We start from the raw sequence: 14,690 nt of genomic DNA, 5'->3' as shown, positions 1-14,690 counted from the left end.
TTTATCCATTTTGAGTTTATTTTTGTGTATGGTGTAAGTTGGTGGTCTAGTTTCATTTTTTTGCATGTATCTGTCCAATTTTCAACACCATTTATTGAAGTAACTGTCTTGACTCCATTTTATGTTCTTGCCTCCTTTGTCAAATATTAATTGAGCATAGGGATTTGGGTCTATTTCTGGGTTCTCTATTCTATTCTTAAGTGATTAATCATTCTGAAACTTTTACTTTTGTTTCCTTAAGAAGCTATTTGGTTACTAAAATTAAGTCTCTATATTTCCTAGTTTTTATTGTTTATCCATTACACTATTAAATATTTTCTTAAGACTATATAGCATAAGGTTTCCAAAGGTTACTTGTATTTCTTGAAATAAATGTTATTCAAAATTATGTGACTTCTTGCATGTTATGTTAAGGTTACTATTTATATTGCAGAAGTATTTTAAATGTACCTGTTTACTTATTTATTTTGGATTATTTATGTCCTTTTTTTCAGGTCTCTTATTTGTCTAAAATTATTGTGGGTGGTTTTATTTTGCTCTCTCACTGTTTATTTGAAAACTGTTAAAATCTTCTTTCTAGAGTTTGAGCTGGAGAGCTCCATGAAGTAAGTAAACATTAAAAGGCCACCTACTCAGAAGGGTGAGTATTCAGGGAGAGAACTGAGGCTATGCACAGTCCACACTGGGAACATCTCCTCTCTCTGGATTTGTTGAGCCTGCAGATTCAGGGATCCGGATTCCACATGTGGCTTCCACTTGGGGCAAATCATTGCCTGTATCAAGCTCCCACCCTTCAGCTTCTGAGGGCTGTGATGGGGGAATGTTCTATCTCCGTGAGTTAAGGGGGGTCATCATATTCAGGAATTTTTTTTCTTTTGGGTTCATTAATAATCCTGGTGTTGAGTATCACTAGCACCAAAAGAAACATCCCCCAAAGTTACTGACTCCTGTCCATTAAGACCAGGGTCTTTTTCCAGTCTCTGCTTTATGCCAAATAAGGCATGTGGGCAACCCCGTTCTAAGTGGCATGGAACCTTTTTATACCCTGCTTTTCATACCTCCAGCCCTCATGCCTCAAATAAAGATAAGTAAGATATCTTTCTTAAAAAAATTTGGGCAACCACTTATAAATTCTAAAGTTTTAGTTAAGTATTTTTTGGTAATTTGGATAAAAAAATTTACTTTGTTCAATTTGTGTTGTTATTTCTTGCACAGAACTGAATAATTAAATGTTTTTAAAGCCCTTCTGCCAACTGGTTATCTAAGTTGTGACTCATTTTTCATGAACGGTAAATCTTTTTTTAGCATATTTACTCCTGATTCTCAGATAGGCACTGAAAATTACCCTGGATGGGAAACTGCCATAGTAGAAATTGCTGAGCTACACTGGGAGTTGAGGTGATTAATAAGCCACCAGGGGCCCATCACTTAATTTGCTATGATCTTAGTTTGTTCCTCTCGAATATGGTTTATCCATTTTGAGTTTATTTTTGTGTATGGTGTAAGTTGGTGGTCTAGTTTCATTTTTTTGCATGTATCTGTCCAATTTTCAACACCATTTATTGAAGTAACTGTCTTGACTCCATTTTATGTTCTTGCCTCCTTTGTCAAATATTAATTGAGCATAGGGATTTGGGTCTATTTCTGGGTTCTCTATTCTATTCTTAAGTGATTAATCATTCTGAAACTTTTACTTTTGTTTCCTTAAGAAGCTATTTGGTTACTAAAATTAAGTCTCTATATTTCCTAGTTTTTATTGTTTATCCATTACACTATTAAATATTTTCTTAAGACTATATAGCATAAGGTTTCCAAAGGTTACTTGTATTTCTTGAAATAAATGTTATTCAAAATTATGTGACTTCTTGCATGTTATGTTAAGGTTACTATTTATATTGCAGAAGTATTTTAAATGTACCTGTTTACTTATTTATTTTGGATTATTTATGTCCTTTTTTTCAGGTCTCTTATTTGTCTAAAATTATTGTGGGTGGTTTTATTTTGCTCTCTCACTGTTTATTTGAAAACTGTTAAAATCTTCTTTCTAGAGTTTGAGCTGGAGAGCTCCATGAAGTAAGTAAACATTAAAAGGCCACCTACTCAGAAGGGTGAGTATTCAGGGAGAGAAATGAGGCTATGCACAGTCCACACTGGGAACATCTCCTCTCTCTGGATTTGTTGAGCCTGCAGATTCAGGGATCCGGATTCCACATGTGGCTTCCACTTGGGGCAAATCATTGCCTGTATCAAGCTCCCACCCTTCAGCTTCTGAGGGCTGTGATGGGGGAATGTTCTATCTCCGTGAGTTAAGGGGGGTCATCATATTCAGGAATTTTTTTTCTTTTGGGTTCATTAATAATCCTGGTGTTGAGTATCACTAGCACCAAAAGAAACATCCCCCAAAGTTACTGACTCCTGTCCATTAAGACCAGGGTCTTTTTCCAGTCTCTGCTTTATGCCAAATAAGGCATGTGGGCAACCCCGTTCTAAGTGGCATGGAACCTTTTTATACCCTGCTTTTCATACCTCCAGCCCTCATGCCTCAAATAAAGATAAGTAAGATGTCTTTCTTAAAAAAAATTGGACAACCACTTATAAATTCTAAAGTTTTAGTTTAGTATTTATTGGTAATTTGGATAAAAAATTTACTTTGTTCAATTTGTGTTGTTATTCCTTGCACATAACTGAATAATTACATGTTTTTAAAGCCCTTCTGCCAACTGGTTATCTAAGTTGTGACTCATTTTTCATGAACGGTAAATCTTTTTTTAGCATATTTACTCCTGATTCTCAGACAGGCCCTGAAAATTACCCTGGATGGGAAACTGCCATAGTAGAAATTGCTGAGCTACACTGGGAGTTGAGGTGATTAATAAGCCACCAGGGGCCCATCACTTAATTTGCTATGATCTTAGTTTGTTCCTCTCGAATATGGGAATAACACAAACTACCACAGCACAGCCTTTCTGTGAAGAACAAATGAGATAGTATATAAGCAAACCAAGTGCCAGGAATAGCAAAGTACTCTATAGGAAGAAGTTTGCACCACTCTTCCTCCCTGAAGTGGAGTAGTAGTTTCCTTCTCACTGATGTCGCTTCTCTGAATAAGAGAGAATATTCTAGCTAAAAAAGAAATAAATAAGCAGCCTGTTCCACCTTGCCCATTCATTCATTCATTCATTCAACACAACAGTCAACAGGCCAATTCCTTCCTTAATGAAGTTTATGTTGTAGTAGCAGAGACAGACAATATACAAATCAAGATCGGTGTGGACATCATTCAGAAAATTGGAAGAAAGGGCTAAATCCAAATGAGAAGTTATTTTCCAATGGGTATAAAGTTTCCATTTGGTAAGTGAATAAGTTCTAAATATCCTCTGCACAACATAGTGCCTATTGTCAACAATACTGTATTGTGCACCCAAGAATTTGTTAAAAGGGTAGATCTCATGATAAGTGTTCTTACCACAAAAAAGGGGGGACACAAAGAAACTTTCTGAGGTGATGGATATATTTATCACTTGATTGTGGTGATAGTTTCATGGGTGCATGCATATGTCCAAATTCATTAAATTGTATATATTAAATGAGTACAGTTTTTTGAATATCAATAATACCTCAATAAAGCTGTTTAAAGAAAAGAAAAAGAAAGGTGGGAGAAAGGACCCAAAAAGGGGCCAGGCAAAAGAGACAATAGTTGCTATTTTAGATAATAATGGTCAGGAAAGATCAAATTTTTATTCTGAATAACTAAAATCTGTAATCAATAGACTACTTGGCAAGAGCATAATGTTTGAAATTTCCACGAAGACTTTCATATACCTTTTCCTTTTGCATTATATAACAGCTGTTCGAGTCACACAGTCTAGATAAGATCTACATTTGAGAAGTAGCCACAGGGAATCTGAGACCCAACTAGACAAAATTTCAAAATGGTGGACATACATACCCATTTCATGTCTGGTACTGGCCACACCTACGCCATACTCCTCTAAAACATCCTTCACTGTCCTCATAGATTCATCGTACCTGACTGCCAAGCCAAGGAAGTTATAGGAGCCCATGTTGATGACATCTTTGATGATTCTTCCAGTGAACCTGCAGAGAGAAGGGCGGGTGAGCAAAAAGGGCTTTGTCATTTAATATCTTCATAGTGCTCCATACAAGACTCACAAAGATATCTTGCGTCTGGCCCAAATCATACATATATTTTTAGACTTGCATTGATGCCACCACAAAATGGTTTGTCCTTAGAGGAAAGTATCCCCATATTGAAGCTGGGTAGAGTATTACAAAAAGGTGTCCGAGCCATGCAATATTACATAGTCCTGATTTTCCTTGGGCACTCGCTTTCATGACACCTGTGCCCTGGTTTAAATTCCAGTAAAAACTTTCTAAATGAGAAAAAGCCACGGGCATCACTTCAGCAAGAAGTAGAGGGGTATAATTTGTCAATACAGCTGAAAAGGGCTTTTCCTGGCTGGCTGGCTCTGTGTATCCTGCACCTTCTGACACAGGTCTTACTTAAACTGCAATATAAACATGCTACCCTTGGCAGCATAATCACCATGACTTCCCCTATTGGCACATGAGGGCTTGCAAAAGGCTGAATGATGGAAGACCAGTTGCTTCCTTGCTGTGGTTTTTCTGATCTGTAATTGACAGGATTTCCTTGAAAGGGTTTCCTTTCAACCGAGCCCCTCCAGGTGATCGCCTCACCGAAATGTCCAGTTGTAGTCATCCGACACCCTCTCCATCACATCAAACAGAGGCCCCGGGGCGCTGCAAATGGGCCGGTTCCAGTTGTCTCTGATTCTCATGTAAATGTTTCGTGTGTAAAAATTCTCAAAGTTTTGATACAGTGGCACGAAATCCTGTATGAGAGAGGCAGAAGTTTACCTTTGGCCCTCTTCTTTTTCTATCTCATTTGCAATTGAAGACTAAGGGAAGACCTGGAAGATCCATTCAAATATTTCATTTGCAAATATTTTTTTAAGCAAGGGTTTGTAGGCAAGGGGACAGGCAGGGCCCATAAATAACTGTAAGAACTCCATACCAAAAGAATTTACATTTTAGTGGGGAAGGTGAGAAAAATGTAGCAAATAAAGGCAACAAAGATTACAGAGTGATATAAAACAAGTCCCAAAATGTGTGGAGACAATGAATCTCTGCAGAATTTCATCTGAAGAGTAACAATAGGTGTTTATGTCCAAAACAGTTTAGTTGGAAAAAACTGGTTGGGTAATAATATGGTCTTAACTTAAAAAAAACATGAATATTCCAACTCATTAGTGTATTTAGAAATGTGGATGAACTTGAACTTTGGACCTGTTGGCCAAAATGTAGGCAGATATCTATCTGGCTATTATATAGTCCAGGGCCTAGAAAATGAGTTGAGTTTGTGGAGGCACCTGGCTTCTACCACAGTTGAAATTATAGTGCTGTTTTGCTGTATAAAATGTAATCCATGCCTGAGGGGTGTGCAATCCAGCTGAGGTTCAAAGCAAGACATATCTATGTTGTCATCTAATTCCTAATAGTAAGTACCAGGCAGAAAACGCAAAACCTTGGCCTAAGACAAGTACATTGGGCATTTGTAAGGTTAGAGCTAGAAGGAGAGAGACATCTTGCTGGAGGAATCAAGGTGGCTTTATGTGGAGGGACACTAAAGGTAGAAGGAGATTGCTATTGGCAGGGATGCTTGGCCCCATGAGGGTGAAGGGGTCCATGTGCTGGAAATGTAGGGTGTATTTGAGAAGAATGAGTAAGAAATAAAACTCTTGCAGGTCAGTTGGTCATGTATAAAAATGCCCATGGAGACACTTGGCCCACACTGACCCATTCACCTCACCCCATGTGTCATGACCAACTAGGCTACTGAGGTGAGAAGGGTTATTATTTGCAATACACCCAAACGCAATTATTGGACCCATAAAACATGATAGTATTTTTTATGTATGAACCCTGTAAACCAAAAGTAGAAATGAATGTATGGGCTGTTTAAACTGAGGGATGTTTTCTAAGTATGAACGTTTTGGACAGCACCAAATATCAAAGACATCTGGCATGGACACAATCTCAGTGGACATTGCAGGCAAGACCAACTGTTCGTTAATTAAATAAAAGATATGGCAGCTCTTGTTACACTTTGCTCTGAACCTATAACGGCCCCCACCTCACTGGGAATCAAAGCTAGAGTCTTGTTTGATTGGTCTGGGTCCCTGTTACCCCTCTGATTCCATCCTCTTTTTTCCCTGTGGTGTAGTTGAGGCTGTAGTGTCAGCTGGCACAGAAAGTGGGAGCCGTAAGTGTCTAAAAGAGGAACTCACACGTTGTCCTGGAGGCAATGGGGAGCCACTGAATAATTGGGAGTGCGCTTCCTCATCCTCCTGCCCATCCTCTTTGAATTATTTGTTCTCCTTCCCCTGGTGGAATGGAACTAATTTCCTGAGGGCACAGGAGAGCCCTGGGGAAAGGCTTTGTGGAAGCCCTTCTTGTGGTACTGGTTAGACCCAGTCATCTCCTGAGCTGGTCCATTCCACAAGAAAACATATAGAATCTGAAGGTTTTAATGGCTGGTAACTGCACCCAAGCCATGATCTCTTCTGTCACTTTACCCTCTGGTCTTCAGTGACAATAGAATCACTTTTGGGGTGACATTTTGATTATCTATAAGATAGAATGTTCATAACCACATACTGAGGCAATCCACTGCATGTGAATATGAAGGATGGTAGGGCTCCTATACTGGTCACATTTGTAAGTTGAAAAATATCATTCCAAGTGCATTTGTTCTCAAATAGTTAATGATCCTGATGTAGGTTTTATTATGATTTAAAGCTACAAGGTTATGATAATCAATTATACCTTTTTATGCTCTGACAAGGAAATGGACATGTTTTTGAGAGAAAAGTGGATTGTGCAATTCCAGGAAAATTTTTTCTAAACTATTTCCTCTTTGATTTAATAACATTTTTACAGAGTGTTTACTATCCTGCAGATTACACTATATCCCCAAACCTTCTCTTCCTATTTCTAATTTTTTAATTTCTTATTTGAACTACATCATATAAACTCATTCCATCTAAAGAAAAGAGACAAGTAGGTCCTTAAGGAATATTTCTAGACTCTGAATAAAATTATGGTTTTAGATTTCATGATAAATCTTACTCAAGATAAAATTACCCATTGGTTTAGGAGAGAACTGAACAGTTGATTTAGGAAAACAGTTGGTTTTAGGTAGAAAATAACCAAAATATTATGTCTTCAAAATTAAGATAAAATTAATTTCAGACATGGAACCACAAGATGAACAGATACGCCCTAACCAGTTTGGCTTAGTGGATAGAGCGTCGGCCTGCGGACTGAAAGGTCCCAGGTTCGATTCTGGTCAAGGGCATGTACCTGGGTTGCGGGCACATCCCCTGTAGGAGGTGTGCAGAAGGCAGCTGATCGATGTTTCTCTCTCATCAATGTTTCTAACTCTCTATCCCTATCCCTTCTTCTCTGTAAAAAAATCAATAAAATATATTTAAAAAAAAAAGATGCACAGATACCAGGGCAGAGGGAAAATGGAAATCATAGAGTTCAAATACCCATTTGACAAGTGAGGAAAACCAGATCCAGCAAAGGGACCTGAACTTGGGTCCACCTCCCACTTCACACACTCTTCCAGCAGTCACTTCAGGGTGACCTCAGGCTGGCACCTGCCTCAGCTTTTCCAAGCTTCCCTCTAAAACACCAGCAATGATGAAAAACATGACCAATATGGAAAAGTAAGGCCAACAGATTGCCAAACCATGGAGTACTGTCCACTCACCATAAGGAACTTGACATTGACTTGAGAAAACAACTTGGGGCTTCCCATCATTGATGCCTTATAAAGTTATGCCACCATGGACCCTGAGGGAAGGTGGGAAAATACTCCATTCTGCCAAAACTTCTGGCCCAGAGATCCAAAATTTTTGCTGGTAAGGAAACCAGCAGCTAGCTCTTAATTGGGATATATGCTCTGAAGGCAAAATACAGGGGTTCTAAACTATTTTGCAGGATTAGAGAAAATTTTCTGCTAGAAAATGACCTTCACATTAAAAAATTATTAATTAGGCATCTGAAACTTCTTGGTCAAAAGGATGGCCCCCTGCCTTTTTTTTTTTTTTTTTTTTTACTATACAGAGTCATCTGGTCCAGGAAAGAACTGCCTTGCTATTTCTTTGCCTCCTCCTCCTCACCTGTGAGTCTTCCTACCACTGCATGGGTGTGCTGTCACCCCACCCCATTCCTTTGAGCGTCAGTGAGGTTTATTCAGGAGCAGTCAATACCTTGCAAAGGTCAATGTCCTCTAGTCTAAGGTAAGCCTCCCACAGCATTTTAACTATACCAGAAAATGAAACTTGACTAGATATTGCAAAAACAAACGTTGCAATAGGATAGCATTGCAATAGCATGGCAATATCTTGATCTATCTGTAGATTTATTTTGTCACTTGACCTACTCACTGTTCATTTTTCTTCCTGACACAAATGACTAGATGTGAGAGTGAACCCGAGGCTCTAAGGACACCATCATTTTAGGGGTAGGCTACAGGAGGATTCAGCAAAATCCAAAATGCAGTTACAAATATGGATTGCTTTTTTTTCTGCAATATGACAACCTTTCTTCTTCCACCTTTAAGGCTGTAGGGTGCTTCATAATTTTCCAAGTGTTACAGGTATTTCTATCCAAGTTTTATAGACAAATTAATAGAAAGGCAAAAAATTTGAATGGAAAAATTGGGAATTGAACTTTATTCTAAAGCCAATGCTCTTTTTGATAAATCATGCTGCAGGATTAGGGTGATTATAAGGAATCAAAGAGAACATACCCATAGTTCATTGTAAAAAAAATACCACCAAATTTTGAAGCATATCCATTTTTGTTTTATTTAACTACATTCCCATTCAGTAGCAAATAGAATCATGAATTTGTCAAGAGAGAAAAATCATTATCAAGCACCATTATTCATTTGTTCCTACATGGACACTTCTGTTCTCACCTAACATTTACTTTTATATCATTATTTCCTTTTGGAAAATAGCTGTTTCTCTTACCAGGGTTGAGCTCAGAATAATAATAAAATATGTTTGTGTTTTTTTTTGTTGTTGAAAAGAATAACTGTATTATAAACAGTCCTGAGAAATATGAGAAACACAAAGAAAAAATGACTAAATTTATTTTTTCTTATTCAGAAATTAGAGGGATGTTGAATAAACATAGTGGATTTAGTACTTGTACATATTCATACATATCCTACCCCTCTTCTAAAAGTCCTATGAAATAACAAAAAATAGGAATTTAAGAACAAAATGAATCTATAAATGCCAGAAAACAGTCAAGAGTATCATAAGTCAGAAATGTTAAAGGATCACAAAAGATAGAAAATGAATTAAGATCTGATCGATGGAGAAATAAGACCATAGGGAACTGTAGCTTTAAAACATTCACAGAGACTTGTGTGGACCTAAGTGACCTGTAGCAGAGTGTCAAGCTGAGAGTCAATACCTGTATGACGTTGATACTCAGGGTGAATAACTGGAGAGCTACATCTCTTTGTCCTCCTTTTATTGGGTCAGTAAGTAAGAAGCAGTAATATTATCCACAGGACAAAGCACTGTGGTGGGAAACAAGGGCTGAACAGAAGAGCAATGTCCCAATGTGGGAAGCCCACACAGCAAGAACACAAGCTACTGTTCCTGGCATCTCATTCTATTTCCCTCTACAGTCCCTCAAGATAGGGGGATATGTGGGCAATTAGGATTCTAAATACAAAGAGGAGCATAAAGCAAAGTGCCACTACTATTTAAGGCAGTGGTTCTCAACCTTCTGGCCCTTTAAATACAGTTCCTCATGTTGTGACCCAACCATAAAATTATTTTCGTTGCTACTTCATAACTGTAATGTTGCTACTGTTATGAATCATAATGTAAATATCTGATATGCAGGATGGTCTTAGACGACCCCTGTGAAAGGGTCATTTGACCGCTAAAGGGGTCGAGACCCACAGGTTGAGAACCGCTGATTTAAGGAAAACTAGCACAATAAGAGGCACAAAATTTAATAAGCAGAAGAACTAACATCCAGAGAAAAGGCAAAAGAGAAAACAGAAGAATAATTATTTATATACCTATATAAGATATTTTTAGAGAGACAAAACAAAATAGTGTGTTCTTTAAAAAGATAAAATATTTAAAAGTATAATGGACACAGCTGAAGAGCAAATTAATAAGCTAGGATAATAAACTGACTACGTTTTTCAGAGCCTAATGAGAAAGGATAGCAACAAAATTAAGGAAAAGCCAAGAGATGTGAAGAACAAATTCAGAAGATCTAATTGGAGTTGCAAGATTGAAAGAAGGAGGAGAAATGGAAGAGGAGTAAAAGGTGAAAAAGAAGGAGAAGGGTTGGCCAGTATGGCTCAGTGGTTGAGCATTGACCTATGAACCAGGAGGTCACAGTTCGATTCTGGGTCAGGGCACAAGCTTGGGTTGCAGGCTCGATCCCCAGTGTGGGGCTTGCAAGAGGCAGTCTCAGTGATTCTCTCTCATCTGTCTCTCCCTCTCCCATCATCTTTGAAATACATATATATATATATATAAACATAGTGGACTTAGTACTTTCCCACCTTCCCTCAGGGTCCATGATGGCATATCTTCATAAAGCATCAATGATGAGAAACCCCAAGTTGTTTTCTCGAGTCAATGCTAAGTTCCTTATGGTGAGTGGACAGTCCACCATGGTCTGGCAATCTGTTGGCCTTACTTTTCCATATTTTTGGTCATGCTTTTCATCATTGCTGGTGTTTTAGAGGGAAGCTTGGAAAAGCTGGGTGAACTGGGAGGTGGACCCGAGTTCAGGTCCCTTTGCTGGATCTGGTTTTCCTCACTTGTCAAATGGGTATTTGAACTCTATGACTTCCATGTCCCCTCTGCCCTGGTATCTATGCATCTTGTGGTTCCATGTCTGAAATTAATTTTATCTTAATTTTGAAGACATAATATTTTGGTTATTTTCTACCTAAAACCAACTGTTTTCCTAAATCAACTGTTCAGTTCTCTCCTAAACCAATGGGTAATTTTATCTGGAGTAAGATTTATCATAAAATCTAAAACCATAATTTTATTCAGAGTCCAGAAATATTCCTTAAGGACCTACTTGTCTCTTTTCTCTAGATGGAATGAGTTTATATGATGTAGTTCAAATTAGAAATTAAAAAATTAGAAATAGAACGACAAATAATGTTTGGGGATATAGTGTAATCTGCAGGATAGTAAACACTCTGTAAAATGTTATTAAATCAAAGAGGAAATAGTTTAGAAAAAATTTTCCTAGAATCGCACAATCCCCTCTTCTCTCAAAAATATGTCCGTTTCCTTATTAGAGCATAAAAAGGTATGACTAATTATCATTACCTTGTAGCTTTAAATCATAATTAAACCTTTATCAGGATCCTTAACTATTTGAGAACAAATGCACTTGGAATGATATTTTTCAACTTACAAATGTGACCAGTATAGGAGCCCTACCATCCTTCAAATTCACATGCAGTGGATTGCCCCAGCATGTGGTTATGAGCATTCTATCTTATAGATAATCAAAATGTCACCCCAAAAGTGATTCTATTGTCACAGAAGACCAGAGGGTAAAGTGACAGAAAAGATCGTGGCTTGGGTGCAGTTACCAGCCATTAAGACCTTCAGATTCTGTATGTTTTCCTGTGGAATGGACCAGCTCAAGAGATGCCTGGGTCTAACCAGTAGCCAAGAAGGGCATCCACAAAGCCTTTCCCCAGGGTTCTCCTGTTCCCTCAGGAAATTAGCTGCATTACCATACATTTCTCAGAAATTGTAAGTTTGAGTTGACAAAAAATAAGTCAAAAGGACTCAAATAACATAATGAACAAGTTTGTTGTAATGGACCTAAAGGACAGTTTATAGTTTTTCATGGCACACATTGAAAACTTACAAGGAATTGCAATACCATCTCAGATTTACCCAGGTCTAGGCTGTCCCCTGAATGTAGAGGAAGACCTTGTTTGTCCTTCCTGAATCCTATGGGCTCCACTAGAACATTGATCTTTAACCAAATGGGCCTTTGAGGTTAGCCTGGAAAACAGCTGTTTTTAAAAATAACTCGTTTCAATGGAAAAATTTGATCTAAGGTCCAAATAACATATCTGTCCACTAACATCTAAGTTCCAGGTGTGGCACATGATTTCAGCACTCAAGGGCTTGATAATTTAATTAGGGAATAAATGATATATATAAACCTTGATGATGCCAACCCATGATGAAATCAAGTGCTATGCAGACAGACCTGAGTTTGAAGCCAGCTCCATTTTTTATTTGCTATATGATCTTGAATAGGTCAATTAAGTTCTCTGATGTTAATTTGCTCTTCATAAAGTGGAGATAATAAAGCCTACCTGTGGTGAAGATCATCAGTAATATGTTAAAAAGCACAGCACCTGACAGAGTAGCTGGTGCAGAGGTGGAGTGAACGAGGTTAAAGATACAGGCATGTGAATCTGGCTCTGCTACTTATGTAACCTGAAGCCAGTTTTTTAGCCCTCGTGGGCTTAGTTTTCTCATGGGTAAAATGGGAATAACAATTCCTATTTCATAGGTGCCTAAGAATTCAATGAGAATACATGTTCACTACTGTCACAGAATACTCTGTGAATAAATGAAAAAAAAAGAAATTGCAATACAACGATCTGAGAACATGTGACAACTAAGAACAGAATTTATTAAGGTGGTAACATTTGAAATTAATATGAAAATATCAATAGCTTTCCTATATGTCAACAATAACTAATTAGAATATAGGATAGGGATAAAAGATAGTATTCAAATAGCACCACCATAAAAAAATCATAACCAAATAATAGTAAAAGAGAAAATGATAGAACTTTAGAATAAAGAAAATTACAAAATATTAAAAAGAACATTAGAAATATCTAAATAAATGGAGAGATGTATCATGTTTCTGAAAGGGAAGACTAACTATTATTAAAATGTCAAATTTTCCAAAGTTAACCTATAAGTTTAATGTATTGCTAATTAAAATAACAATTTTTTTCTTAAAATCCAGTACCTGACAAGCTAATTCTAAAGTATACACAGAGAGAAAATCTTTAAGAATTACCTAAAACTTGTATATTTATCTAAAAAGTAGGCAGATTAATATTTCAAATCAGTGGGTAAAAAATAACCATCTATTTAATTGAGATGATTTAAAATATATCTTTTAAAAATAGTCATCCTACCCACACAGCACATAGAAATAAATTGTAGATGAATTTTTGGATTAAATATATTAACACCCAAAATCATAAAAATACAAAATAAAATGAAAGAAAAATGTGTTGTAATTTCGAGATTAAAAAGTGCTTTCCTAAACATGATGAACTTCCCCTCCTCAAAGAAAAACATTAACAGCAAAATAATAATAATAATAACAACAACAAAGAAAACATAAAAGAAATGTTTGATCCATATGACATAAAAAATTAAAACTGTATGTATAGCTAAATATAACATAGAATAAGTTAAAAGCCAAGAAGCAAAATTAGATAAATCTTTAAAATACATTTAACAGACAAATTATTAATATAAGAATATATAAAAGGAACTGCTCTAAATCAGTAAGAAAAATAGCAATAAAATTATGAGCAAAGGTTATGAATAGGCAATCTAGAAGAGTAAGTATAAATAACTAACTAATAACCATATCAAAAGAGCCTCCATCTCACTCTTAATCAGGAAATGCAAATTAAGACAAGAACAAAAATATGTACACCTATCTGATTGGCAAAAATTAAAAAATATGCTGGTGATGTCAACATATCAAGTACTGGCAAGGTAGCAAGATCTCTCAGGTACTGCTGACTAGAGTCTAGCTATGCAAACTTCCTTGAAAGGAAATTTGCCAATCTCTCACAAGTTAAATGTACAGTCGGACATCCCTTGAGGGGTCCCAGATTGGAGAGTGTGCAGACTGGGCTGAGGGACAACCCCCTGTGCATGAATTTTATGCACCGAGCGTGATGGCGAACCTATGACACGCGTGTCAGGGGTGACACGCGAACTCATTTTTTTGGTTGATTTTTCTTTGTTAAATGGCATTTAAATATATAAAATAAATATCAAAAATATAAATCTTTGTTTTACTATGGTTGCAAATATCAAAAAATTTCTATATGTGACACGGCACCAGAGTTAAGTTAGGGTTTTTCAAAAGGCTGACACGCCGAGCTCAAAAGGTTCGCCATCACTGACCTAAGGCATGTGCAAGAATATTCCCAGCAGTACTATTCACAATAGCCCCAAACTGGAACCAACCCAGATACCATCAGCAGGAGGGCATATAAATAATGTACATGTCTTCACACAACTCAACACAACAAAGTAAGAAAATAATAAACTACTGTGGTAGGTCACAGGTGTTAGTTCTCACCTACCAAGAACAGTGCTCTTCCCAGGGCACCATCCACAGCCGTGTGGATGAACTTCAGAGATGTAATTTGGATCAGAGAAAGCACATATTGCATGATTCCATACCTTGTGGGCCAAGGACAGGCAAAACTAACCTCTGCTAGAGGTAAGAATGGTGGCTAACTGGGAAGGGGGGGACGGGGGGGGGGGGCCTTTCTT

At 37.2% G+C, this 14,690-nt stretch overlaps 1 protein-coding gene across 1 annotated transcript in view; it reads right to left on the bottom strand.

Annotated features, from left to right (window-relative positions):
- The window catches only part of SPTLC3 (serine palmitoyltransferase, long chain base subunit 3), a 132,594-nt gene that overhangs the window by 81,032 nt on the left and 36,872 nt on the right, over positions 1–14,690 (bottom strand). The window contains exons 3-4 of the mRNA XM_005860567.2: positions 4,720–4,874; positions 3,950–4,098 (exon numbers count right to left, since the gene is read on the bottom strand). Of these exons, the coding sequence (XP_005860629.1) occupies positions 3,950–4,098; positions 4,720–4,874 (304 nt within the window). The remainder of the gene's footprint in view (positions 1–3,949; positions 4,099–4,719; positions 4,875–14,690) is intronic.

The sequence above is a fragment of the Myotis brandtii genome, unplaced genomic scaffold (assembly GCF_000412655.1).
Source record: "Myotis brandtii unplaced genomic scaffold, ASM41265v1 scaffold137, whole genome shotgun sequence".
In the NCBI taxonomy this organism is placed as follows: domain Eukaryota; kingdom Metazoa; phylum Chordata; class Mammalia; order Chiroptera; family Vespertilionidae; genus Myotis; species Myotis brandtii.
Note: the sequence above shows the minus strand (reverse complement) of the source record. Positions and strands in the feature narration are given on the sequence as shown.